General features: G+C 43.2%; 1 protein-coding gene across 3 annotated transcripts; it reads right to left on the bottom strand.

Annotated features, from left to right (window-relative positions):
* Positions 1–685: 685 nt before the first annotated feature.
* Positions 686–25,473, bottom strand: strip2 (striatin interacting protein 2). Of its 3 annotated transcripts, none has more exons than XM_080518386.1 (22): positions 25,236–25,473; positions 20,817–20,886; positions 19,554–19,628; positions 17,561–17,695; positions 17,124–17,244; positions 16,810–16,878; positions 15,664–15,770; positions 15,454–15,581; positions 14,034–14,222; positions 13,663–13,713; positions 10,396–10,628; positions 9,124–9,189; positions 8,966–9,029; positions 8,662–8,733; positions 8,421–8,495; positions 7,610–7,707; positions 7,148–7,274; positions 6,166–6,266; positions 5,937–6,003; positions 5,685–5,789; positions 5,389–5,593; positions 686–3,085 (listed from the first exon to the last, which is right to left on the bottom strand). In XM_080518386.1, the coding sequence occupies exons 1-22, from the start codon at positions 25,344–25,346 to the stop codon at positions 2,835–2,837; spliced, it is 2,520 nt and encodes an 839-aa protein (XP_080374512.1). In that variant the 5' UTR covers positions 25,347–25,473; the 3' UTR covers positions 686–2,834. The 3 variants fall into 3 exon arrangements, with proteins under 3 accessions (XP_080374512.1, XP_080374514.1, XP_080374513.1); XM_080518388.1 differs by having other exon boundaries at positions 25,326–25,473; XM_080518387.1 differs by lacking the exon at positions 13,663–13,713.

Here is a 25,473-nt window from a genome sequence, read left to right as displayed (position 1 = left end):
TATTCAACATCATGCGTTGCTCTTTTCATACAAGTCAACGCTTTTGAGGCAAAACATTCCTGAAATTAAAAGAACAAACTCGCATTTTTGAATAATCAAGGATTCATATATTTGTTGTGTATGAGCTCTTTCTGGTATTGCACTCGTGTTGCAGTGCTTGTCTGCTTGACAAAACTGTAAAACACAGATATTTTCTATTTCTTCATATTCAGGCCGCATCGCCATGCAAATGTTTTTCCATGTCTGAATTGTTGTGTTGAAGGTTGGAAGGAGACGGGGCTTTTGTGGACACACAGGGAGTGCTTTGGAAGGGGGAGTTTCACGGCAAAGCAGCACTCGGCCTCAACATGGAGCACAGCGTACAAGACTAAGAGGAGCTTTTGAACTATTTTGTCTTTAACACCACATTGAAATAAAAAGTAGCAAAAGAAAATCTGTATCTTTCAAACATTTTGGATATTTTCTGTATGACTGAGTAGGATTGGGGGGGGGGGGGGGGGGGGGGCAGAACACCATACGCTTGGATGCCCCTTCAGTGTCAGCGCCACTAAAGCTGCTGGGACACCGGCCCGGGGAGGCGTGTGACACAAGTGTGCGACTGACAGTGTTTCAGCTTTGTGTTGGACTCGGCAGCCGCTTCAAGAATGAAAATCACAAATGATGACAAGTGTTCAACACTGTTTAATAAGCAACTCTGATATCATAGTTTGTCATTCTATTGTATAATGCCTGTATGGATCTGCAATTGCACATACCCCTGAACAAATTCAGTATCTAGACTATACAGATATGGAAATGTGAGTAACAAAAGCACATGTGAATATACTGGTGTAATACTCGCACAATGTTAAACACTTCTGGTAAAATACAATTCCAGAAACAAAAACAAACATGCCATTTTCATTGATTGTACGGTTTTCAGGTAGAAAGTGGCGCCTTCGTATTGCAAACCTTTAGTGGTAGTTTTAATGTGTTTATGGCAGCAATCAAATAAAAACCAGAGATGGCACTCAAATTTGGCACAAGATACAAAAACTTGACGACTTCAAACTCACAATCAGTTGTTTTGCTTCGGTCGAGGCAGGAAATGTTTTGTGCTGATGATAAATATGTACTCTTCGCCACAAATCAGCTGGGAAGCTTTTCAAACTGTCGCAATATATTATCTCTATAAACCTGAGAATCTATAAAGTATACAACACTACCTCTTTTTAAAGATCTGACTTTCCTGAAGAGAATGATAATAAATTTAAAAAAAACAAACTCTTATGTGACTGTAGAGCACTGTGGCTTTACAAGAAAACATACAGTTCTTATTGTGCAGGAAACATCGTTAGATCGAAGAATTAAACGGTAACCAGCAAACACGGGTACAGAACGGAAACATGGCCATGCACAATTGTACAGAGGAGGGGAAAAAAACCACCTGGGCCTCAAATGTGTTAATCTGTACAAAGATAATACATGACATCTCCGGAGTTAATAGATACAAACAGACTATGAAGTGCAGCAAAACTGCTTGTGTTCTCTGTCCTCTGTGCTTGCTCGTGTGCTTAGGTGACATTTCCAGGAAACTTGTTAGAGAGTCAAAAGTGGAGGAAGAAAAAGCCAGTCGATTAAAAATAAAATAACAGCAACATTGGCTTTGTGTCAACTGGACCAGCCGTGTGTGCTCGAGGGTGGGTGGGGGGGTGTATGTTGGGTTTAACATTAACATTATCAACCAAGTAAAAGGTGAGACTCCTGCCTGACCCAACATGAACAGTTCCACATTAAAAAGTACTGCTATTTGCTTACTTTTCATCGAGTAGGTGTGTGTGTGTGTGTGTGTGTGTGTGTGTGCAAATCCCAGAGCCCCCCCCCCCATTTCCATTTCCAGTTACAGGTTCACCAGAAGAAACAGCACCTCACCAACTTTCAAAATGAAAGTAAAATAAAATGTGCTATAGATTTGGGGGAGTGTGTTGATTTTCTTTAATCAAGAGCAATCTAATCTTGACAGCCTCTGAGCAGGCAAAGCTTTGTCTTATTATTTTTCACTCCACAAACACTTTCTGTCCACATCCCACCATCTTTTTTTTTGTTTACCGTTTTCCTACTATCAACAAAGACTCCTAACATCCATGAACAAACCCTCAAATATCTGGCTGGTATATTTCTTTTTTTTTTTTTGGTGCCATGAAAGCACACAACTCTCACATCCACATTCGAACTACCATGACATTGTGGTATGACTTATTCTTTTCTAGAAAATACATAGTAAAACAATTTTTGAATCTAGCATCCACAATTCCTACAGGCTTTGTGTTAAAATCATAATGTAAAAAAAAAAACCCCCAAAAAACAAAGCAACAAAAAAATGATTAGAAATCATTTAAATTTACACCTTCTTTTGAAAAAAATCACTTATCATAAAATGTTTAACACACACAGATACAAAACAATCAGAAAAGAGTCAGAAAAGCACCGACGTGTTAAAAAAGAGGAGAGGGAGAGAGGGTGGGGGGATATAAACTGACATTTCACTGTGTTAACATGAGGGGCAGTTAAACTGGCCGAAACAGTCTCCTGCTACGTTTCCACGCGTTTCTGACGAAGTGCTACCTCTGGTTTATGCCTGTCGCGTGTTCACAGTAGTCGTAGGCACAAGTTAGCGTAAAATGTGGCCGTCAAAGCCAAGCTCACAGTTGGCGCCTCAGCTCTCCGCCGTTATAAACCTTTTTTTGTTGTTGTTTTTTTTTATACCCCCGCCTCTCTCCTTACTACAAATTTATGACCTCCTCGAGTACTCCGCTCATACGTGACCTCTCCTCCGCGACCCCTCCCTCCTATCGTTACGGATCCTGCAGAAGCCCCTCCCACTGGATGGGCTGCGAGAAGACCTCCCTCTCCAGCCACATCTCGTAGCTGTAGTGGAAGTCCTCGGGCAGGTCCACCCGCTGGCCCAGAACGCTCTGCAGGCAGTTGTCCACCGGCGCAAAGTCGCCGTTCCTGTTCTTGTCGTAGCGCCGGCTGTTGAAGTTCTCGATGCTCTCCCGCAGGGCGCACTCCTCTGCCTGGAAGTCCCAGGGCCGGGCATCGATATCTGAGGGGGGGAGAAAAAAAAAATGGAATGGTCATGAAATAAAACAATAAAAAAGCCAATCAATCACTCCTTCTTTTTTTTTTTTGCCTCTCTCCTAAATGCTAATGATGACAGAGCACTTGCTCTCCCGTGAGGGACGGTGACCCTGAAATACACCCCCCGCCCCCCCCCTCTCCCATCCATGTTGCTATGGCAACACAATCCAGAACGTTTTCCTGTGGCTGCAGGAGTATTGTATTTCACACGCACACATGAACCCACAGGATTTATACAATGAGAAAAGGCACACGTGCACATTTGTAATCCTGAAGTGTCACATGATCAGTGCCCGGGGGGTGAACGGAGTCCTCATGAGTCCGTGTCGTATTATTCAGCACTGTGTCAGCGCAAAGGAGGATGTTGGAGATAATTAGTGCTCCTCGTGGTGCTGCAGATCATTGCTAATTTCATCATTCTGCAACGCTAATTTTCTAAGCTGTAGAAACCCAGACACTTGAATTACATGGACAATATGGTTGTAAATTGCTGCCATTTATTTATTTATTTATTTTAACCTCAGATCCACAGAGAAAACTGGATATTCACAGTATTTCATCTCTGCATGTCATCTCAATCACAACAAGGTTTAATTGTAGAATTTTTAATCTGAGGGTATTTACATTTTAATCAGATGAACAATGTGACGACACATGTTATATTTACTCTCCATCATTTCAACTGACCAAAAACCATTGGACAAATGGCTGCCCAGCAGTTAAATGGCCATTTCATTCATATGGAGCACATTCCCCTCTGGAGATTAATACAGTGCAATGAAATAAATAAAATAAATAAATAAATAAACAGTTTCCAGTTCATAACAGGCGTGGGAACACAGTTTTAAATCAAGTAAGGTCAACTCTAAATATAAAGTTCAAAGAGCTGTTATTAAAGATTTATTCTGAATATCTGAATGTGTCATTTTATTGTAACGATTTTAAGAGTGAAAATATTGAGTTGTTGAACTGAGAAGAGCATGAAAAGCATATGTTGATTATCCAATTCAAATCCAGTTTCGGTGAAGAGTAAAGATTACTCAGTACATTTATAAAATAAATGTCTAAAAATCAACACCTCCTGGTTTGGGCAATGATTGGCATTAATGTTCTTGAATCACATAATCCAATAACTGAAGCTTGTTGAGGAATTGTTTATCTGTAAGATGTCTTTGTTTATTCCAACCTGCAATGTCTAGTGAGTCGAAGTAAACACGTGGCCTCAGCCGAGGAGATATCGTGCTACCAAGATTAAAAGAGAGGGAAAATTCTGACTGACGTACGAACAACTTGGGAAAAAAAAATGAAGAAAAAAAACAAAACGCCTGTGGTTGTCTTCCAGCATGACTTGCACTGAAGTGTTATGTAATTAAGTTAGATGCATCATCTTGGAAGTGTCAAATCAGTTTTCTACCAAGTCAAAGTAAACAATTTAAATATAGTCAACAAATGCACCATGTGTCTTTCACACGCAAGCACAAAAATAGACATTTTCTCATCGCAGCAACCGAGCAGGATTGGTTGTGGAAGTTGGGTGGACAATTTGACAGCTTGTTACTCGTCTGATTTGAGGGTTTAAACTTATGGTGTGACACCAAATCCTGAGTTTTGTCTGATTCTAGTATAAAATGCTAGAAAATGCTAGAGAACTAATTCTCTGACAAGAGAATTAGTGAAAGTCAGTCTCCGTGCTCAGTTTCAAACTGAATCTCCCAGTGATTTTGCAAAATCTTGAAATACATTAACTCATCATTAACTTTTCACTGGTACATGTGCCTGTGCAATAAAAGAAAAAAACAGACTAAAAAACATTTATGAATATAAAATGAATATCTGTAAATGTTAAATAATCCTGTCATATAAACGTGTTATTTACAAAAAAGATATTCTAAATTGGACACGCAGGGCACATGAAGTGTATTTATTACAATGGTTACTGGCACAAGGCATAGGTGTACAGTACATGACAAATATGTTGACACGACTATCAAGAGTGTTTTTTTTTATATATATTTCTCCAAGTTAAATGTGTCAATTAGGTGAAAAAAGACGACAGTAGGTAAGGCTCTACTGAAGTAAATAGGCCAAAACATCCTAAAGCTTGAAGTAAATATCACAAAAACAACTTATTGTCAATTTGGAGTTACAAAATATAGAAATATGACTTATAAATGGTTAATAATAATAGATGTCGTCTTACTTTAAGAGTGGGTTACAAAAAGAAAAAAAGAGGTGCACGGTTCCATGAGATTGTTCTCATGCGTTTACCGTTCCCGTAGGCCCAGTCGTCGTTGAGCCGGTGGCGCACTTTCTGGTAGATGGCCGACATGGTCTTCATGTTGCTCTTCCTCCACTGGCGGCCCAGGTACTTGGTCTGGATCTTCAGCAGCTTGAGAACGTAGAGCTGCATCATGGCCTGCTTCACCTTCAGCGCTCGCTTCAGGATGGGGGCGGACTTGAACACAACCAGCATCTGGTGCAGGAAACGACAACCACGGGAAATGTATTTATGATGCGTTGAGACAAAAAAAAAAAAAAAAAAAACGTACTCGTATTACACGCACCATGGTCCTGGAGTGCTTCCACTTGGTCAGCTTGTTCAGGATCCTCAGCAGATTGATGCAAGAAAACAAGTTCCTCCAGCAGAATTGGTTGCTGTCTCCTGCTTCCTGTAGACACACACACACATGCATAAACACACACACACACACACATAAGACAAGGTCACAGTGTCAGAGTGCTGGACGCAGTCCCACTTCATCTTTATCCAGCCGGCATCAATCAGGTGGCATTAGTCTGATAGTGTTGTGACTCACCAGGCTTTCCGCTGTGAGCTCAGGCATCTCATGGACCACACAGTGGGGAAAGTCCAGCACACATATACTACACACAAACACACAACAAACAAAAACAACTGATGCCTTTTTTTTTCTTCTTTTTTTTCCCGGACCACACAAATAACGCCAACCTCTGTAACCCGACGTCTGAATTTTGTCCGACAGCAAAAACACAAAGAGGTGGCAGTGTAGGAGAGGACGCCTCTACCTGTTCTTGGCACTGATGTAGGACATGATGTTCTGGTTGAAGAACTTGAGGATGAGTGGGATACAGTTGGCGAACACCAGGTGCTGGGAGACGATCTCGAACTGCAGGGGAAGAAGAAGACAAGGCGGAGAGGAGGAATTGTTAGAGAGTTTGTCAGTCTCGGGGAAAGACAAAAAAAAATAACTAATAGCAGCGACTATAAATGTGGCTGAACTGTCACACGTTGTGTTGTTTGGTTTTAATTGCAGCCAGGGGCAGGCATTCAGAAACAATCACAGACTGAATAGAGGAGAAAATAATAATCCTTCATCTTGTAATCCTGTATCATTGATGAGTTTCCTGTGTGGGGAAAAGAGCCAGGGAAGCTATATAGTATATTAAACCTTTACTTCATTCAGGAAGCTTTTCATAGATTAAAAAAGTCATTCTTGCAGCTGAATGTATATATAATCTCAGGAACTCTGCTCAAAATGGATTCAATGTTGCTTTTGGAACTTCCAGATCCGACTATGGACGAAGTCGGTGCACCTTTCCTCACTGCACTTTCTGCCTGTAATCTCTTTCAGTTGCAGCAGAGGGCGCCACCACTGTGATGCTCCAGAGCAGCCAATCCACCCTGTGAAGGAATCTCCTCTTCCTAGCAACAGCAAATATCTGCATCAGTGTCCCCATGACACCGAACCGCAGAACTGCAGATGGTGGAGTTGAATGCGCAGCGGTGGGGCTCCTAAATGTGAGCAGTGTGTGTATTTTGTTTTGTAGAGTAGGCTTTCTTGGTTTTATTAAATCAGGCTTATTCAGAAGGTTTAAGGTAGGCAGAGGTGTAAGAGGCGGTCTATAGGTGGGATAATAAGATGAAGGATAGTGGAAGTAGTGCTGGGGGAGGTGCTTGGATATTAGTGCGAGGATTGCAAAATGCAAGGTGCCTGCAGGAGGACACAGTGCATATTTGCGTGTGTGTGTGTGTGTGTGTGTGCTTAACCTGATAGATATGGTTGAGCTTGAGGTGCTTGAGGAGCAGCAGCAGCAGAGCGGAGATGGCCTTGACGATGATTTCTTTGTGGCGGTTCACGTCGATCCCCAGCTTCATGCTCTGGAGGACCGTGATACTGAAGGCACACAAACACAAGCCGGCCGTAAATCCTTCAAGTCCACAACGATGACGGGAAAAAAAATTTTCAACAAGGCTCCGAGTCAAACCCACGCGGAGACGGGCTGCGCTGAATAAAACATGTCAGCCACGTCTGAAAGCATTTATTTTTTAATACGTTTAGTTTGTGTGTTTTAGTCCTTTTTAAACAAGGAAACAGTCTCTCCTGACGTTAGACAAAACAGAGCTGCCCTCCGAGAATTTCACATTCATCACTCCTATTCTAAAGCAAAGAAATGGCACCGCGGAACAAAAACCATCTGAGGACTGCCGTCGTCTTTCTGCAGTACTTACGGCATCTCCTCGGGCAAGACATCAGCCAGGATGTTGATGGAGTCTGTTTTGGCTTTGGAAGTCGGCGCTGCAGCCAGCAGCAGCTTCAGGAGGGCGATCTGAGCGGAAAATACAACATAACCGACTGAATCGCAACCCGGGTCAAGGTCTCCCAGTGTTTTTCTCCTACGATTCAGAGTCAAATCTAAGCTACAGTATCGAGCATAGTAGAATATCCAAACATGGAATTCTTCATTCAGTTACTTAGCGTTTCTCAATTACATGATGCTGATATTAAGACTGGGTATTCAGATATTTAAGAGGATGAAAAGCTAAAGATTAACAGGTTAAATAGGAAAGGAACTGAATTCAATCCCGTCTCATTTAATTTGTGAATAAAAACACACATTTGGAAGATATGATGTTTGTAAATCGTGAGACTTTATGGAAATCCTAGTCTGATCATCAGCTGGAATTAAACCTATGAGAGATGTTATATTCTCCGATAAAAATATCAGCGACACACCCAGTAAAAGCTGAAACATTGCATGGAGGCGCAGGGAAAATCCTTGCAGTGTGAAACCAGCAGAAAACACAAAACAGCGAAGGAAAAATATCCTACATTAAATCCTTATTTACACATATAAACACAAGTTTAGGCTGCAAAATCAAATTTGTTTGTTTTTTTACCATAGTTATCAATACAAAAGTCTTTGTAGTATTTTTTTTTAGCCCAAGATGAAATTCCCTACGGTGACAAAAGTGTATTGCATCGCTTTGCTTTCATTAAACTGCAGTAACGTCAGGTAAGAGTAACTCTTAAACTACTCACCACATACTGCGACAGGTTGGGAAGCATTCCCAGGTAGAGCATCTCCGCTGGCGTCTCCTCCACATCCTCCTCCCCCTTTTAACGCCAGACACAGATAAACAGAGGGAAGAAAGATGTCCTTTAATATCTGAAATGAATGGGCTTCTTAATGTTTGGAAAAGTATTCAGTTCTTAATACAGAAGAAAAGGCTGCGACGTGGCAACAATGTGATTCAGTGAACGTTTTTTTTTTTTTGCTGACCAGCGTCAGTGGACACTGTTGGAGCTCCTCCTCCTTCTTGATCTGGACTTCAGCGATGGACACATATTTGTGCTGGAACAAATGGAAAGTAACATAACGGCATAATTTAAACCGGCATGGATTTCAAAATAAGAGTGACACCAAGAGAGGCATTCCTGCGTTCAATTACAATTCTCAGTGTGTCTAAACAGCGCATGTGGATTGGCAAGTGTATTAATTAACAGAGAGAGAGAGTATTGATTAGAAGGACGACGAATCAAAACAAGCAATAAGATGCAACCTCGTGAATAATTTCCCCACACACCTGTTTGAGAGTCTTCACGCTCTCATGAATGGGCCTGGGTAAGCCCACCAGGGTCTCGGTGTCACTAGAAAATGGCAAAAAAAGAAAAAAAAGAAAAGTCAAATCGGGTTGAAAGAAGAGACCGATCAAAAGAGAAATGGAGGCCGTTTCACGCCTACCTTCCCAAAGTGAAACCGATGAACTTGTTTCTGCTGGTCTCCAGGAAGTGCTCGATGTCTTTCTCCCTGCGGACGCACAGACGACACTTCAGTTGGGATTCGCATTCATTTTAGGAACACCTGCAGCCGCACAACACCCACGTAGACACACGAGGAGCAGCTTTGCAGCATCAGCCTCCTCGAATCTCATCAGTCACGCCGCTGCTCCGGGCGAGAAGGGTTAATAAAAAAAATTTAAAAAAACTCCCACCGATCTGCATTTAATCAGCCATGTATGATGCACCCTGATCCAAGGACGCAGAAGTGGCTGCACTCCGTGACGGATAGACAAAGTGTACGTTTACTGATTATGAATGCGTGATAGATGCAGCACTATTAAATGTTTGTGTCCCGACAACGATGCACTATTCATGGCTGCAAACCAGCAAAGCAACACCCCGGAGAGACGCCCGGGCGACTTGTCTGGAACACACAGATGGGAGACCATATTGCTCAGTTGTCGCAAGGAGAAGAAAAAAGAAAAAAAAAACAAACAAACTGTAAGAGATTTCTTTTCAAATCGAGTTTTAACATCTCACATGGTGCCGCAGACTAGAGGGTGGGAAAGTGACAGCAGCTGCTGAGCCAAGTGGTGTTCGCCACTCGAGTGGTCAGAATGGCAGGAAGCCAACAATAATTCGGAGGTTTTACTATGCAGAATGAAAAGAAGTGTCCATACATGAATAAATAATCTGACAGGGACAATTTATGCTGTTTTGTTTATTTAACAAAGTGTCTATTTTGAAGGTTTTATAAGTATTTTGTGTGCAAGATCTGTGTTACAGGTCACATCCAATCGGGAGCCTTTCCTTTTTCTTCTTTTCTTTTTTTCTTTTTAAATCTGCACATCAAAAGAACTGTTATTTCCTAAGAAAAAAAAAAGAGCACAAAATCAAAAACTAAAATGTCAGAAATAGCGAAACTAAAATAAGAAAAAAAGTGGAAAATCTAAAACATCTAAAACTTGACGAAAGGTTTCTGGAAAATTTGTCAGCCCAAATGTATAAGAGTCAAAACAACAAGAAAAAGGGATCAAAACAAAAGAACAAAACAAATAAATAGCAAACACACATATGATGGCAAATATAGCCAAAATATAAAATTAGTAAAAAAGGTTCAAAACTGCTCAAAAAAAATAAAAAATAAAATAAAAAGTGTGTTTCAGGTTATATCTACAACTTTAGGAGCCGTGTCGCCTCATTTTAAAGATTCAACAGAAACGGAGCCGATCACCTGACTTTGGGCGCCCAGGGAAGGCCTTTCGGGAAGTTGACCCTCTCAGTCGGGGGTCTCAGCGGAGGCGGTGGCGGCGGCGGCTGGATGATGACGTCCCGGTCCAGCGGGTCCACCTCACCTTCGATGCCGCTGTCCGTGTCCTCGGGGTCCTCCTCCTCGTCCCGGGCATCGTCGTTCTTGAAGGGATCCCGCTCGTTGTACGTGTCCAGGCTGTCCTGCTTGACCAGAGGCTGAGAGACAAGAGAGGAGGACGAATAGTGTTCATGACTAACCTTATTTTAGAGGAATGTAATTACTATATATCTAAAAAAGTCTTCAACAAATATCATGAGAAGAGGTGTCAAAAAGCTAATAAAATGTAGCCCACAAGTGCCTCAGGTGTGTCTGTGTGTAAACGTAAACAAACAAAAAAAACCAATAATACAATGTCAATTTGATTTCGTTTTATGCACCTATGGAGTCCTGCACTATTAACAATGAAATCTCAGTCCGAACTGCGCTGAGGTGAGTTTATAGCCGACGCAGCATTACGGAAACCTGCTGACAGAGTTATTCCTGACATACCACATACTGGCCACGCTGAACTTTGGAAAAAAAGTAATGAAAGCAGAAAAGTTATCGTATTACAAAGGCCTGGTGAAACGTCACTGTCGTACAAAGCTCCTCAACACAGCTGGTGCTTGTGAGTGATCTACTACGAGTCACATATATAAATGTGTGTATTTCTCATGTCAATAATGCAGTCTATATTGATTTTACTTTCATGTTACACTTCCAAAGGCCTTTGGCTCTAGAGTTTATGCTCATCAAAAGGTGAATGGATCCCACTGTCAATTCACAGGAAGGATCAGAAGCCGCCTTCTTGGTTGAAAGACTTCCTAAACCTTGAAAAAATCAAATATAATATCCGAGGCTAAAATATTCCAATGTAATCTTGAATCCTATGTCAAACGTTTATTTTATAAAATAACTAAATATGTCACTGTTTGCAGTCACAGCGGCCGATGATCAGACTGATACTTAAGTAGAAGCGATGGTGGAAATGCCACCAAGCATCATGCGCACTATAAATGAGTCGACCGTTGGCTTCCAAACAGGTGAAGCCAAACAAGCAGGGGGGAGAGCGACGGATACGTCAGTCAAGAGCACAGCTTGTTTACACCCACGCCCACCTGAGGGGAGGCCTAATTACACAGCAACAGGAAAACACCTCAGTGGGTGGACCGGGTGGAGGCTTTAATATGAAGCTGCAGGCACAATCTCAGCTCAGCTTTTAGCAGGAAAGCATCAATAAGCAGGTCGGCATCTCCTGACCTGCACAACCGCACGCGACAAAGGGCAAAACATTCTAATTTTCACTGCAGGTGGTTAATAATGAGTGAGCCAACCACCTATTATTATTCTCTTAAGCATTTTCCTGTTTGGGGTTACGAGTCTCGCATCTATGAATCTCTATGGCCTTCCTCTAAGCGACTAATAAATCTGAAAACAATAAGTATTGGAGGAAAAGAGAGATTAATTCAGTGTAGTCAGACTTTTGCAATAATTGCCAATGAAGTTTGTTCGCTTTTATGTTTAATATGTATGAAAAAGTGAGCAAACAACGAAAAGAAGTCATGTTGAAAGACCTAAACAGTAATAATTTATCATCCATGAATAAAGTTAATAGAAAGTGATCTAGTATTGTGTTGAATTTTAAATAATTTCCTCCAGACAAACTTTATTTAGTGGAAAATGCCCCTGTAAGTCATAAAAGTTGCAGACCCCCGACGAGATCTGCTTGCAAACTGCAAAGAAAGCAGGTCAGATCAATGTGACATTTTTCCCCGTCTGAAAGGTAGAAGTCAGCATTCGCCACATTCACAAGCGGTGACTTACCACACGTCTGCACTTCAGAAGAAACAGGCAAAGAATGCAAGCAAAAGTCTAAAGACAAAGTGTTTGTCTCGATCTCTTAATCTGTAGACAGTCCCATTTCATCTCAAGTGTAAAAACATCCACATACACACACACACATACTATCTTTGATCAAACAGATTTTCCGATGAATGACTGGTAATAGTGCAAGCATCAGGCATGAGTCAGCAATCTGGGCATTAGTTGAGCTGCTGCGGTCGATGTATGGTGCACCGGTGGTGGTAGTCCTACAGCCGGACTTCACGGTGAGTATAGTGAGTGTATGGTGGGAGGGAGGGCGTGAGAGGAAAGGAGGGAGGGGAGGGGAAGAGCGTGAAACTGTGTTGTGAGCCATTCTCTATGGAAAAGCCATTCTCTGCTCGGGTGGGACGTAAAAGTTAAGGGTTTATCTGTCGGGGTTAGGGGGCAACTGCTTTCAATGGCATCCACATAAAAAGAGAGAGAGAGGTCAAATGAAACCCAAACGCCACACCTGCAGAGGTCAAACTACGGTAACGGGTGAGCTCAGGTCACCTCCTCAAAAGGAATGCATTTTTAAAGACATTGACCCCCTAGTCCAGAGTCGACGGGTGCGAGGTGATTTTTTTTTTTTTAGGCCAAACTCGGCGGCGATGTGATGACGACTAATCGGGGAGATGCTCCTACTGCGGATGTCTGAGTGTCTATGGGACGTGGACGGTGACCGCTCCAGTGCCAATGATAACAGCCAGCAAGTCAGCCCTGTCCCTCAAACCCCACCGCCCCCGACTGAGCAGGCCACAGAAGAGGAGGAGGAGGAGGAGGAGAGAAAAGGAAGAAGAATGAAGAAGGATGTGGAAATGGAGGAAGCGGGAAAAGAAAGGAGAGAATAATGAAAGGGGGGGGGAGGACATGGTGGAAGGGGTGGGGGAATGGAGGAAACATGTGCATAATCATTTAAAAGTTAGGAGTGAAAGGAAGTCAATATTAGGAGAGACTGAAGACATGCAGAGAGGAGGAGGGGGAAGAGTGAAGTAAACAAAATGCTGAATATGAAGTGAAATGCAAGGCTGCACCAAAGGAAGTCAGATTAAACTGTAGGTTTCTGACCTATTGCACGTAGAATTGCTCGAATGAAGAGAGTTTAGTCAACTTTGGTTGAATGTCCGACATGTTAAATACATGTGGTGCATCCCGACAGGACCAGGCGAGGTGAAATGGAGGGAATAGGAGGGCACGGAGAGGTAGAAAGCAAAAGATACAGAAAGAGGAGAGAGAGCGAGAGAGACTGTCGGCGGCACGGGGATGTGGGAGAGGAGTGCAAAAAAAGTCCAGCTCAGTGCAGAGAGAAAATGCAGGAGGAAAAACAGGGAAATTGTGGGTAAAGACCTGCTTCTTGGGAAAGGGACTGTCTCCTTCCAAGCTATCAACAAAGGCACTCTGTGGGGACACAAGGAAGACGGGCAATGAGAAACCAGAGTCTGTCCTGTTAAAGCTCTAAGACAAAAAAAAAAATAAGGCTGGGATTCCCAAAAGTGTCCGAGCACCAAGATCATCTGTGGTCACTGACTTACAACAGGGAACCGATGATGTTGGCCGACCCAGCACAGATTTACAGCAGGGCCACTTGACTTACTTTAACAACTCAAACACTAGTATGGCTCGATTACGTTCCCGTCAGTAGTTTAGCGGAGGCCATTAAAACGTGTGTTAGAATAACGTGCATGCTGGCTGAGGGCGGGTGCGGCCGAGCCTTGTACCCTGCGACTGCGGCGGCCTCGCTTCTGCTGCTGCTGCTGCTCGATGAGCTCCATGGCGGAGGCCGGCGGCGAGGCCGCTCGCATGGCCCTCACCACCTTGATGCTGTCCTCCGGCAGCGGCGGCAGATGGAGGCGCTCTCGGCCGCGCACCTTCATCTCCTGGAGTTCCTCGAAACCTCCCAGGGTGAACTGGGGGAGAAAAAAAACAAAACAAAACAAAACAAAAAAATTCTAAATTCGGCTACCAAAGCCTAAATATCGTCAAATGTCTCGAAGAACAACCTCTGGAGTAAGCACATTAAAAAGAAAGAATCAAACGGAAAACTTAGAAACATAAACTGCTTGTGCAGAGGGATAAAAAATGTTTTGTAAAATGCAGGTGAATATGTACAATTACTTTTGAAAAGTATGAACATGTGTGATTATAAACTATTTGTATAATATATAGAAACCAATGTCATGAATAACATGTTAAAATGTTATTTATGACTTCTTTCTGGCCCCCTTTTGAACATGGAACGCACATATTGTAAAATTGGAGTGTGTGTCGAGTGATCTCTGGATTATTCATTTGGATGATTGTCTCCTTTTTTAAATGTATTCTGTTTGTTTATATTGTTTCGTTTGTGTACATGTTTGTAAATAAATATAAAACAATTTTGTAATGCCACGACTTCAGATCATTTTTGTAATTTTCTAAATAATAAAGCCAACCATATCATAACTTAACAATAGTGTAATAAAAGAGCAAAATATCTGCTTAGCTTATTGGCAAAATGTAATTTCAATAATGAAAATATTACTATATTCAAATATTACGAGCAAGTTATTACTTTATGGGCTTTATTACGCTGAAAACAGCCACAATTGTTGCATTATTGGCCATTATTATATAATTGATCGCTACAAGGCATTAAAGACTTACTACATTTAAATAAAAGTAAAGCATTTTTAATTCAGCTCGTCCTTTATTAACTTCTGTCTGAATTGAAAACGGTTGAGCTTTGGAAGAACTGCCATCTATCTCTGAGCCGATCGCAGAACAGACTTTTGCTGAAGATTTTCTTCGGTAATATTTCACAAAACACGCGTTTAATGGAGGATGGGTGCCTAAGAACACAATCCTCGATATGAACCATGTCTGAACGTTAAGTGACATTAACATCCAAGTGTATCCAACAGCTTTGACGTCTTCGTAGTCCTAAAATAAACATGTACAAGCATCATTCATGATGACATTATTGGCCGCTTCTTGTCGTCAAGTAAAAGCTCATAGTGACTTTCTGACTTCCCAGATGCACAAACGCACCATAAACCCTGTCTGCTGCAGTCAGTGTGATGCTGAGTCCAAGTAACTTTTCATTTGCAGTAGCTGGCGATCCCCTAACTTTTCCGTGACTCTCACTACATTGGCACTGACCAGGACGGTTTTCCAGAGCAGCAGCAGCACTTTCTTCATGGGGAAGTGTGGCGCGTTCATGCTGCAGAACTTGGTCACCATGGTGAAGAGGAGCAGGGCGAAGGGCTCGCCGTTGTACATGGGCGAACCTGAGGGAACGGCGGACAGGGTGACCGGATTGCTTAAAATGGGAAAACCCGGCGTATCCCGCGCATACCCAACTGCACGTACCCAACTCGTTCTTAAACGTCTCCCTGGCCGCGGTCCACTCGGGTCGGTCGTCTTCTGTTTGAACTCTAATGGTCTCCACCATCAGGTACATGATGCTCAGCAACACTCTGCAAGAAACGGTAACGTAGCGAGACGCAATTTGACATTTCCGATGCATGTAAATGCATAAAGGGGTATCATGTCCACAAAGATTCATAAATACATGAAATGTTAATGTGGAAAACATGAGGTGTAAAAAAAAAAAAAAGGAATGATAAGTAGAAGCTGAGCTTTGTTTTGCAGCTTGCATTGAAGTCGGAGGGGAAACAATAATCTAGGCTCTTGCAAAATAACGCTCCATTCATCCCCAATTATGTGTTGCACGTCAGGTGGTGTTTTGCGCGTTAACCTCTTTGTTCGCCCTACAAAGCGTCTCGCTCCGTTCTAAATAACTATAATGGCCTTCGGTTCTGTTCGAGCAATTAGGTGCAAATCCACGCCTCTCCAGCATGTAATTATTAGTAAGTGTTCATGTGGGAAACGTAACCGACTCGGCTCTGTGTGTGTGTACACGTGTGTGTAGAAGCATCCATTCTATTTTGTAAAAAAAAAAAAAATCAATCCCATTAAGCTGAAGCAGAGAGCAAATGAATGTGAGGAGGAGGGACAAATAGTTTGATTACATTTTGCATTCCAGACACTTAAAAAAGGATAAGAAGCCATTTTGATTTATTCTTTTAAAGGTTTTTTTTTTTAACCGCCATCTGATTTTCAGGCACAGTGTCATTTGCGGGGGGGGGGGGGGGGGGGGGGGGGTATTCTTTGTTCCCTTTAGGCAACACAATTGATCCTCTGCTGAAGTATTATTATCACAGGGAGGGAAAACATCCATGGACCTCTCACAGTGAGCTACTTCACCAGCAGACTGAACAAAACACATCAAATTCTAAGTCAAAAGCAACATCAGGTAGAGGCTCTTAGACTTGTAGTTGTTAACAAGAGCTTATATCATTATTCTAATGTTCATTCATTACATTAACAGTGCATCCGGCTCTAATAAGGATTGATTCATTAAAGTAAATCCTATTGTTGTAAAAGAAACACCCCGTCTAATATCCGCCCCCCCACAGATTGCAGCCTGCAGTCAGCTGATATTTTCGGACTTACCTGAGCTCTGTGCTGTCCGCCAGAGAGATGGCGGGCTTCCTCACGGCGCTGCTGCACGCCTGGTTGTTACTGCCGAAGCAATACGGAGGTTATGTCAGTTGCTTATTTGGGGAAAAGCCAAGCCACAATCAAATACAACCCAGGTGTCTTTAGAATACCAAACACAATTGATCTGAAGTTCTCAAACCACCGAGCAGCATCCGGAGCAGAGAGTCCCCCCCCCCCACCACCACCACGTGTGTCTCCCTCGTCCATGTCAAGCTGCGTGGTTATCCAGCCTGACAGGACACATGTCCTCGCCGCGTCCCACTCACTCGATCTCCATGCTGAGTAACTCCAGCAGCGCGGTGAAGATGCCCATGTCGTAGAGCAGGAAGACGTTGTGCCTGGACCAGTGGAGCACATCAACCTCGGTGTCGCACTCGTCAAACACTCCTGGGGAGAGCGTGGAGAAGGAGGAGGCGGGCAGTGGAGTGCTTTATTCATTTATTGTTTTATGTGCAAAGACTTGTTCAGAGAAAAGTCCAGTTTAATAACTTTTCGAGGTAAAATAATTTTTTTTTTTAAATGTATATATATATTTTCAGGGGTGAACTTTGAGAAATGTTTCGTATATTTAAACAAGTGGATTTCATTTATTTCTGCGGTTGAACAGGCCGGCGAGCACGTTCTTGGTGCCGATCGGAAGACTTTTGCTGTTGTGGCTGATTAAAAAAAATTTAATAAAAAGGATCCTTTTGCGCCCACTCACCCTGAGCCAGGTAGAGGATGGCTCTGGCCACCTTCAGTCTCTTGTCCCGGTCCGTGACCTCCAGCGCGTCCAGCAGCCTCATCACATACGCCCTCTGCTCCTCCGCCGCCAGCTCGATCCACCGTCTGCCTTTAGCTGCAGGACGAACACAAACACACTGAACTCAGGGTCACTTTCAAAATCAGGCACATTATGAACCATCTTTCCTTTTCTGCTGTGCCTTTGAAAACACGGTGTCGATGGAGCGTACAACCATGCGGACCTTTTTGTCCGTCTGTTTCCCATCATATTCTCCTCCAACAGGATCAGTTATTACATTATAGCCTTGCTTGAATAACCCTGGTTGTCTGGATATCCTCCCGTCTCACTCGCGCTTTAGAATAACCCTCAGTGTGATCTTCATTTATAGACGGGAGGGTTTTCTATCCCTGTGATGCCGACGAGCTTGGCTCAAGCCAAACAAAATGATATAGGAGCTTCTGACAAGGTCACGCCGAAGGTTTTCCCTGAATGAGACACAAAATCAATGCTTTAAAAAAGGGAGCACACGTAATAAGTGGATTCATTGTAAGTGCAATGGAGACAAATCAAAATGAGGTTTTTCACAAATGTATCATTAAATAGACAAAAAATAAGGACAAGTTGACATTATTTAGATTACCGATAAACAAAATTGAAAGATGAATGCTCTTCGAACAAATCAAGTACGACACAGCCCAGATGTCAAGCTACTACAAGAACTACAGCATGCCGTCCCTGGCAAAGATTACTTCCTGTCATCTATTCTTAGGGTGGTCATTTGATTAAACAGACAGTAATAGGCATTAGGCGGAAGCACATCATCTTCATCATCATCAGTGAAGCACTGATCTTCTTCTACTTAAGGTATTCTGACTCGTGCTGTCTACTTATGCCCAACAGAAACGCTCTCCGATTTAAGCAGCGCCTTCAGAAAACTGGCGAGGAGCTTAAATTAGACGCCGGGATAATGACTGTAATTTACATACGTGACTTTGCGGTGTTTGTGGGCAGAGGCGTCACGCTTTGATAAAGATGCTGACGGCGGCGGCCCTGCCCCACTGTATAAATACTTGAGAGAGTCAAACAGGAAAACCACCTTCAGTACACTACAGAGCGCTGAGCAACTGAAAAGACAATGAAGTTTAAAAAAATAATAAAAAAATGCCTGGTGCTTCGTCTCTGTAAAACAGCAGCCATCCGATCCTGCTGTTCATCTTCACTCAGTGTGAAAGGAAGGTGACACAGAAAAGAAAAAGATTTATTTTGTCCTTGCAAAAAACTAAAATATTTACTTCAGATCTTTATGCTCCAATATTGTGATTCTCTAAACTACTGCATGATGCATCAAATATCCATTGAGACATCCCTGATCGCTTGTTTTGCAGATAATAAAGTCAAGGTTCACGCTGGAAAAGCTGCTTTATCGTGAGTAACCCAAACAGTAATCACATGGTTTAGGGTTCGCCCTCCCGTCTGTATTAGTGGGGATATTCATTCTTTGAAGAGCTTAAAAGAGCAGAGCTTTGATGTGGCTGCTCATCACCGCATCACGATGATCAGCTTAAAAAATGTTAAAAAATTAGACGAAAATGGCGCGACCCATCGCGGAGTATTTCAGACCGTATCTAATGCTTTTTGTCAGCCTGGGAACACTATTTGTGATTGCAGTGAACTGGAGCCTTCTTTTAATCTCTTTAGCACGCAACATGTGATCGTTGACTTTATTTAACCTTCAACGTTTCAGTAAAGGACAGTTGTCAAGCGCTCGCCTCCGTCCTGTCAGAGCTCACTGAGATAAGCAGCACGAGAGAGAGAGAGAGCGAGAGAGAGAGAGAGAGAGAGCATCCGCAGCCCCATTTCATCCATCAAACACACAGCGTGCAGCTCCGGTTTGCTCTACCCAGGAGGCTAGAAACCTTGTAGGAAACCTGAACACGGCGAGCAAAGCTCAGGATTTACACAGACACGGTACCGTGGCTCCTGAAGTCCTCTTCAAAGTAGTCTCTGTTGAGGGCGAACTCCGGCTCCTCCGTGTAGCTGTAGAGCTCTGGGGAGAGGAGAGAGGAAACAAAACTGATTTAAAAGAGAATTCTGTGGTGGTTTATTTATGATATTTATTATTAGAGAGAGGGGTTTGGGTCTTTTTCAGGGTTCAACTTTGAGTCTAGATGGAGAAAACTAGAAAAAGGAATGGAAAGAAGGGAGAATATCAGGAAGGGGCAAGAAAAGAGTAAAAAGAAAAGACAAGTGGGGAAAAAAGGGGGGAATTCTGCAAAGAAAGAGAAGAAAAGTGAAAACATGGGAGGAAAGCACCTATAAGATCTAGACCTCAAAATATAAGATTTAAAAGATCTTGAAGAGAAATCATGATTTAAAAAAAACCAAACTGTAGATTAGGTCATGATCAGCAGAGAAGAGACGGAACGAGAAGAAAAATAAAAAGATTTAGAAGCGCTGAAATGACAAAATCTTAAAAACGTGTAAAGGGAAAAAAAGCATCGAGAAAAAAGAAGCACCAAAACAATCAGGGTAGGAGATGTAGAAGAGAAGATTCTGAAAAGAACTTGAGATCTAAAAGAAAGTGTCTCGCAGTGATGATCTAGAAAAGAAGCTTGCGATCCGGCAACGTAGAGACAGTGCAGAAAAAGCAGAATAAAGGACATGCAAGAATAAACGTTGAACAGCGGATGGAAAAGATAATATCACTATTCAAAAGAAGAAAATGCAATGAATCCACATAGACATGATAAAAATAACCAGAAGGGACACGAGATCGACGCCTCTTATTCTAAATTTTCCATCCACACTTCAGCTGGAACCGATGAAAAGAAGAGACGAGGAATGTAAACGACGCATCAGAAGAGTAAATATTGTGCTGCAGACGCGTCCATCAGCTTTGCTAAAGTTCCGTTTACTTTTTCCTCACATCTTTCTCTATTTATTAACCGCGTCACACAGAATGTGTGATCACTTAAGAGTCAGCTATTTATCATAAGGTCACACATTTGGGTAGAACAAGTTCACTGTGGCAAACAGCAGCAAACGAGCACCAGCTCTGGTCTCCCAAAGTGGTGAGAAAAGCTTTCCTTGAAGGAATTCTCATGGTGAAACGTGACGTGTCGCATTACAACTGGTCATAGTTTTAAAAACTGAGTGCCAAAAGACAAAAATAAATAAATAAATCACTAAATAAACTGTGTTGGTTCTTGCAGCTGTAGCAAGCGGTTCACGTTACCTGAAAGCTCAGCCGTGAGCGTGTCCGTGTCTCCGTACTCGAACTCCAGGTTGGGGGACTCCATGGAGCTCTAAATGGTAAAAAAACAAAACAAAAACAAGACAAGAACGAGAGCACACACATTAAGACGAGAACACACACATTAACAGTTACGATAGTGTGTGACCCTGAGCTCCGCAGTGTCACTGTCAACACCCACTCACACACAAACAAACCGCAGGCCATTCGCATTATTTTACACCTGCCTCTACTCTGCACTCCATTTTCGATCACACACATACACACTTTGCGCACACACACACACACACACACCCACACACACTCTTCAGGCTCATTTCTATATTTCCTCTGCTGGCAGTGCTGATTGGTCATTTACATTTGTTTTTTTCTTCTGTTGTACAGAGATACTTGCAATCACAGCTGCTCTCTTCATAGCTGCTGCTTTAATCTGACTAATTGAGTGAGTAACAGCAGGCTCTCCCCAGCAATCCAGAGGAACCCCCCCCCAACTCAGAGCAGATTAGCTGCTGTATCCAGGCAAGGGTCTCTCCTGGCTCTGACTTTAGCCTCACCCTGTGATTAGCACATGCCCACGAGACACCCTGTACCGCACATGGAGTCCCTTTAGGGCACACACGTTGTCTGCATCCGAAAAAACATATTTTTTTTTCCCAGTTTGATCTTGAAGTTAGGTCTCTGAATATTTTTGGGTGGGCAACACGTGTAGACACACACACACACACACACAAATATTAAAAGCATGACCTTAAAGCTGACTCGCTCGTGGAAAAGAAATGACAGAGTCAACAGAAAAATGGGATCACTGAAAATGATACTGCTGAAAAGAGCTACAGAAAATTACTGAAGGCTTGACCTTGAAGATTCTTGAGTTTCTGTACAGGTCAGTCGTTTTTCTCCACCTCATTATCTGTGTGTATTTATATATATATTTGTTTTTTTTAAAGGTTTCCTGATTTCTGTGTGAAGTTTTCCTTTTCCCCTCCCACATCCAAAGACATGCAGGTTGAGGCATCTGATCACTAAAATGCCCATTCAACTCATTTCATTCCTATTAATCTGAACTACACACACACACATATGCTAGTTTAGGGCTCGAGCTGGACCTTCACCCTCAACTTCAAGAGCTCCAAAACCTCTCTCGAACAAGTGATTCAGACTGAAAAGTAAAAAAACAACAACAACAAAAAACATCCTTTCCTGACACAAGTAAGACAAGCAACTTCACATCGAGGATCACTGTGAAAACAATTCCTCTTCCACATGCAGGAAAAGGGTGTACAGTACAAACAAAGACATCTCCGTAGAATGCAGGATAACGCCGCATGTGCCGACTGTGCAGAATAACTTCCACCCGGTTCGTACAGTACATAGAGTGTACGATAACAGTGGCACAACGTGTCACGACAAATAAGCTGGAGAGCCATTGTTTGCCTAAGCTTTTGGGTTGGGTCTGTCAACTGAAATGTCCCTTCAGACGATATTAAATATGCATTTTTCATGCAAATGAGAATCAAGAAACACTGCAGGCAGAACTGGCAAGCACAACGGGTGCAAGCTGCCGTTTAACCCCGTGAGAAACCTCCCCGAGGGGCCGGCCGGGGTCTGTAAATAAGGATGTGCACTCTGAGTCAGCGCTCCCCGGTTAAATAACTGTGCAGTGCGATGTAAGCGTCTCCTATAAATATGACTGTAATACGCAGGCCGTCAGCGGGTTTTTTTTTTGTTTGTTTATGACACCGGGGCCAAAGTAAAGCGATTCATGTCATTACTGCACTTGTACACCAGGAAATGAGACCCACTTGGGAGCGCCGGCGACCGACGGCAACATGCTGGCGTGAGTCGGGGTGCAAATGAAGAAGGCCTGCGGGTCTGAGACCAGGCGCTGCTTCGCTCACTTCCCACATCTACAACCTGTAAGCGAGCACGGTAAATCGCCGGGAAGCCAAAAGCAAAAGGGAGGTTTGTTGAGGCTGTGTAAGATTCTACTGTCGACTACTTCCCGCGAACGCTCCCAAGAAAACCGCTCCTGACAGGATCAATCCGACGTGTGAACACCGTGAGATTACGTCATAAATCTAAGATCACATTATTGGAGTCTGTTTGTTTTTTGGAGTCAATACCAGCTGACTCTGGGCGGAGGCAGGGTACATCCTGGACACCACAGGGAGACAGATAATCGCACTTGCGAGCAGTGTGGAGCAAGCAACAAAGCTCAAAATATTGATGTTTTTTGTTTACTGGTGGAGGGAAATCACAGCAAATAAATAGAAAACAACCCACATTCACTATGTGGCCACAATAAAATAGAGACATGTTTGTCTCAGTACCTTAGAAATTTCACTTTAAGGAGGCTAAAAACTAACATTACTGCTCAAATGAAAAAAAAACCAAAACAACCTTTATATGAGTCTCAATGCTGAATAGAAGAGGTTGAAATCTGCCATGAGCACCTATTGTGAAGCATTGTTTTGATCAGACATATTATTTAAAGCTTCAAGGGGATGTGGGGATCAACACAGGAAAGCCCTGGACATGTTTGGATATGGCCAATGGTTTTGGAAGAGCTTGAAAGGGAACCTGTCCAACATTCGAAGGATTACAGGACATGACGGTGAGAGGAGAAGCTCGTCCTCGCTTCTTTAAGCGGAGACCAGAAACATGTTTGATGATATTATTCAGCAAGTCTTCTGTTGAGCCCAAACTGAGATGCTTCATTTTGTCCTTCTTTAATTTCCTGGAGTGGCCCATCCTCTCCTCTCCTCTCACTTTCTATCTCCTTCATTCTGCTCATCCTCTCTCTCATCCCTCTCTCCAGCCTTCTGCCGCCAGCTGATAACGGTCCCAGCTCCAAACTGGCACGGCGTCCTCGTCCGCACACTGTTGTGTGCAAACACCGGGCGCAGTGTGAAGGCAGATCACCCTCCCCACCACCACCACCACCACCACCCCCCACTCTGACCAACATATGCTGAATGGACAACAGGCGACTGCTCCAGCCAGCCCCGGCGATCAGCAGCAACTCATACACATACCCACCCACCCACACACCCACACACCCACGAGTGAATCAGGTCTGAGGTTGATGTCGCCCAGCAGACGGGCGAGACGCCGGAGCACAGCTTGAAAGCTGGTGAGGTCAGGGAGCATCAGCGCACGTTGACGTTAAACACTTTCAACGTCCGTGTCATTCAGCCACCAACCCCCCCGCCCCCCCCCTCCGACCCAGAATCCCCACGTCTGCGAGATGAATATGCTCCAATCCCATTCAGCCCGCGCTTCAAAAGCTGAATGGTTTTGGCCCTGGAAGACGAGCTCAGACTGACTCACTGGCATCTGAACCATCGTCGTCTTGTAATTTTTTCATGAGGACGACGAATTAGAGCTGCATGGCAGGAAAAGAATTAATACATTTTTTTTAAAAAGAGCCCGTTATGGGATTTCACATGAGCTGTGCTGAGAAGAAAAAGCAGAGGAGACTACAGAGACGGTGAATCCAAACACTGGTGAACATCACTAAAACACTGACTTTGGATCATAGTGTGGAATAGCTTCAACTCGTTTTGAAGGCAGAAAAGCAGAGCAGGTTACGCTGCAACTATAAATATTAGATTTGCTTATGAAAGATGGTAAAAAAAAAAAAAAAAAAAAATCTAAATAGTCCCACATTTGCATCTGTCAATTGTTTGTTCTTCCCAATCAGGAGCTCAAAATAATCAAGACCTTTTGGAAAACATCTTGAAACATGAACAATTATTACCTCTTAAGCAACTGTAATACATGCTCACTTCATGTTATGTAGAAATGGTAATTTCCCTATTGGGAAAAAACAAACAAACCCAAAACCATTGTATCTTCTCATTTCATTTTCTGTTTTAATATACTGTACTGATATCTCTCGAATAATGGTTGAAACTTGATCCCACAAGAACGATTATTTGCATCAAACTGGACCAGATCTCAAAGTGAAGCATTAAAACCCCAAAGCAATCCATTCACAGAAGCTTTGGTTAGGTTGACGGAGCTGCAGCTGAGTGGATTGTGATCAAAATGACTGTACGAAGGGCATAAGGAGGATCTACTGTACGGACCGCATGAGAGAAATGGAAAAATAAATAAATAAATAAAAACATTGCAACTCTTGTCCGGGATCAGTGTTGGTGGTTTGGTCCTGACAGCAGCAGTCACATTTCACCACCTGCATTCTGCACTGGAGGATTACTGCTGGGTTATTTATAGGAGCCGGTGGCCAAAATAACACCTCGCTGTCTGCCTGCATGCACGTTCCAGAGCTGAGACTCATGGAGGAGAAGAAGAAATAAAGACATTCAGAAAGATCCGAACGCTCCGGACACACACATGCACAGAAAAACACACACACACACTCTCCACCGGATTTACCTCCGACTCCTTCTGCTGATCCTTGAACACATCTTTCCCTTTCGGCCTCTGTCTGTCGCCGTTATCGTTAAGGTTATTAATGATAGGTACCTCCATGTCCTCCGCCTGCATGCTTGCGCGGTGGCTTGCGGATCACTCCCCCCTCCGCGGGTGGAGCATACCGGACCGGCGCGAGGGCTCACACTGCACCGCGCGTGGAGGTGCACCGACTCCGGGGAGCCAAGTTGAGGATCTCCTC

This window comes from Blennius ocellaris (assembly GCF_963422515.1).
Source record: "Blennius ocellaris genome assembly, chromosome: 22".
In the NCBI taxonomy this organism is placed as follows: domain Eukaryota; kingdom Metazoa; phylum Chordata; class Actinopteri; order Blenniiformes; family Blenniidae; genus Blennius; species Blennius ocellaris.
The sequence above is the reverse complement of the archived record's forward strand: the minus strand, read 5'-3'. Positions and strand labels throughout refer to the sequence as shown.

Coding starts and splice junctions, on each gene's coding strand:
- strip2 (XM_080518386.1), bottom strand. CDS start 25,346: ATGCAGGCGGAGGACATGGAGGTACCTATCATTAATAACCTTAACGAT. Junction 13,714..14,033: donor GAGGCCGCCGCAGTCGCAGG/GTACAAGGCTCG, acceptor GTGTCCCCACAG/AGTGCCTTTGTTGATAGCTT. Junction 7,708..8,420: donor CCAACCTGTCGCAGTATGTG/GTGAGTAGTTTA, acceptor TTTTCCGCTCAG/ATCGCCCTCCTGAAGCTGCT.